At 40.0% G+C, this 1712-nt stretch overlaps 1 protein-coding gene across 1 annotated transcript in view; it reads right to left on the bottom strand.

The window, feature by feature from the left end:
• obscna (obscurin, cytoskeletal calmodulin and titin-interacting RhoGEF a) overlaps positions 1–1712 on the bottom strand; it is a 57937-nt gene that overhangs the window by 24489 nt on the left and 31736 nt on the right. The window contains exons 46-50 of the mRNA XM_016671805.1: positions 1658–1710; positions 1303–1569; positions 883–1146; positions 524–790; positions 120–386 (exon numbers count right to left, since the gene is read on the bottom strand). Coding sequence (XP_016527291.1) covers positions 120–386; positions 524–790; positions 883–1146; positions 1303–1569; positions 1658–1710 — 1118 coding nt within the window. The remainder of the gene's footprint in view (positions 1–119; positions 387–523; positions 791–882; positions 1147–1302; positions 1570–1657; positions 1711–1712) is intronic.

Below are 1712 nucleotides of genomic sequence, written 5' to 3' on the forward strand. Positions count from 1 at the left end.
TTTAGTGGTGTATGAAATACTGAGTTCAAATTTAGAATAATTACATTTTGATAAATATGTGTCATAATTAAGGGATGTAACACCGCAAAATCTCATCTGCAATTTTCCAAATTACAAACCTTTTACTGAGACAGTGGCACTAGTCTCTGCCTCTCCTGCTTGGCAAGTGTAGCAGCCACTGTCCTCTGGTTTGATCTCCTTGATGTTTAGCTGTAGAAAGCAGCCTTCCTGCTTCATTTCATACTTCTTATTGACTCTCAGAGGCACATTGTTCTTCTTCCACTGAATAGAGACTCCAGGTTTAGAAACCTCACAGAAAAGTGAGGCTGTATATCCTTCGTCTGCCTTTATGTTCTGCAGATCCTTCCTGATAAAAGCTGGAAGTTCTGGGTAAAATAAGATATTGTTACGTCAAATATACTTAGCATGAGTGAAGTTGGTGAACAGTTGAAATGTGTTTTTGGTAGATTATTATAATAGCTAAATCTCATCATCAAATTCCTCCTAACGATTGGATCATCACCTTTCACTGTCACATTAGCAGTTGTCTCTGTGTTTCCTGCTTGACATGAGTAGCTGCCACTGTCATCAAGACTCAGGTCATTGATGTGGAGCTGGAACAGGCAGCCATCTTGTTTTATCTCATACTTCCTGCTTGCCCGAAGTGGCAGTCTGTTTCTCTTCCACTGCACAGACAACCCTGGTTTAGATAGCTCACACTGCAGGAAAGCTGAACTTCCTTCCTCAGCCTCCAAACTTCTTAATTCTTTCTTGAAGAATGGAGGCGTCTCTACGGGAAGATTGGAGAGAAAAATACAATAAATCAATTCTTTTCTCTGTGTTAGTTGATCAATAATCCAGAACCTGTTGAGCTTCACGCACCTCTTACAGACACAGTTGCACTTGTCTCTGCATTCCCTGCTTGACATGTGTAGCTCCCGCTGTCCTCAGGTTTTAAATCTTTTATATACAGCTGAATGATGGAACCTTCTTGTTTAATCTCATACTTCCTGCTGGCTCTCATAGGCAGTTTGTTTTTCTTCCAGAGCACAGGAGCAGGTTTAGAAAGTTCGCAGCACAGAGAGATGATACTTCCTTCTTCACCATTCATATTTTGTAATTCTTTCATGAAGAAAACTGGATTCTCTATCAAATATTATAAAACATTTTAAATCTTGCACATTTCTATGCAAACATATTAATTACATGAAGATATTCAACTCACAACTGCCAAATATTTTAGAGCATATATTTATCTTGCCTTGATCAAAATCAACATCAGAGCTTTTTGAACCAACAAACCTTTCACAGATAGTGCTGCAGTGGTCTCTGCGGGTCCAGTTTGACATGTGTAGCTGCCACTGTCTTCAGGTTTCAGGTCATTGATGTGGAGCTGGAACAGGCAGCCATCTTGTTTCATTTCATACTTCCTGCTCGCTCTAAGAGGGAGTCTGTTTTTCTTCCACTGGACAGACGCTACGGGTTTAGACACTTCACAGCACAAAGATGCTGCTCCACCTTCCTCGGCCTCCATGTTTACTAGCTCTTTCTTGAAGAAAGTGGGAAGTTCTGAACATATAGAACATTTATATTTTGTTATTTCACTTCATACAACTAGAAAGTTTTTCAAATTATTTTGGGAGGAGAAGGTTATAACCTTTCACTGTCACAGTTGCTGTGCTCTCTACATCTCCAGCATGACATGAGTAGCT

The sequence above is a fragment of the Poecilia formosa genome, unplaced genomic scaffold (genome assembly GCF_000485575.1).
Source record: "Poecilia formosa unplaced genomic scaffold, Poecilia_formosa-5.1.2 Scaffold52, whole genome shotgun sequence".
Lineage (NCBI taxonomy): Eukaryota > Metazoa > Chordata > Actinopteri > Cyprinodontiformes > Poeciliidae > Poecilia > Poecilia formosa.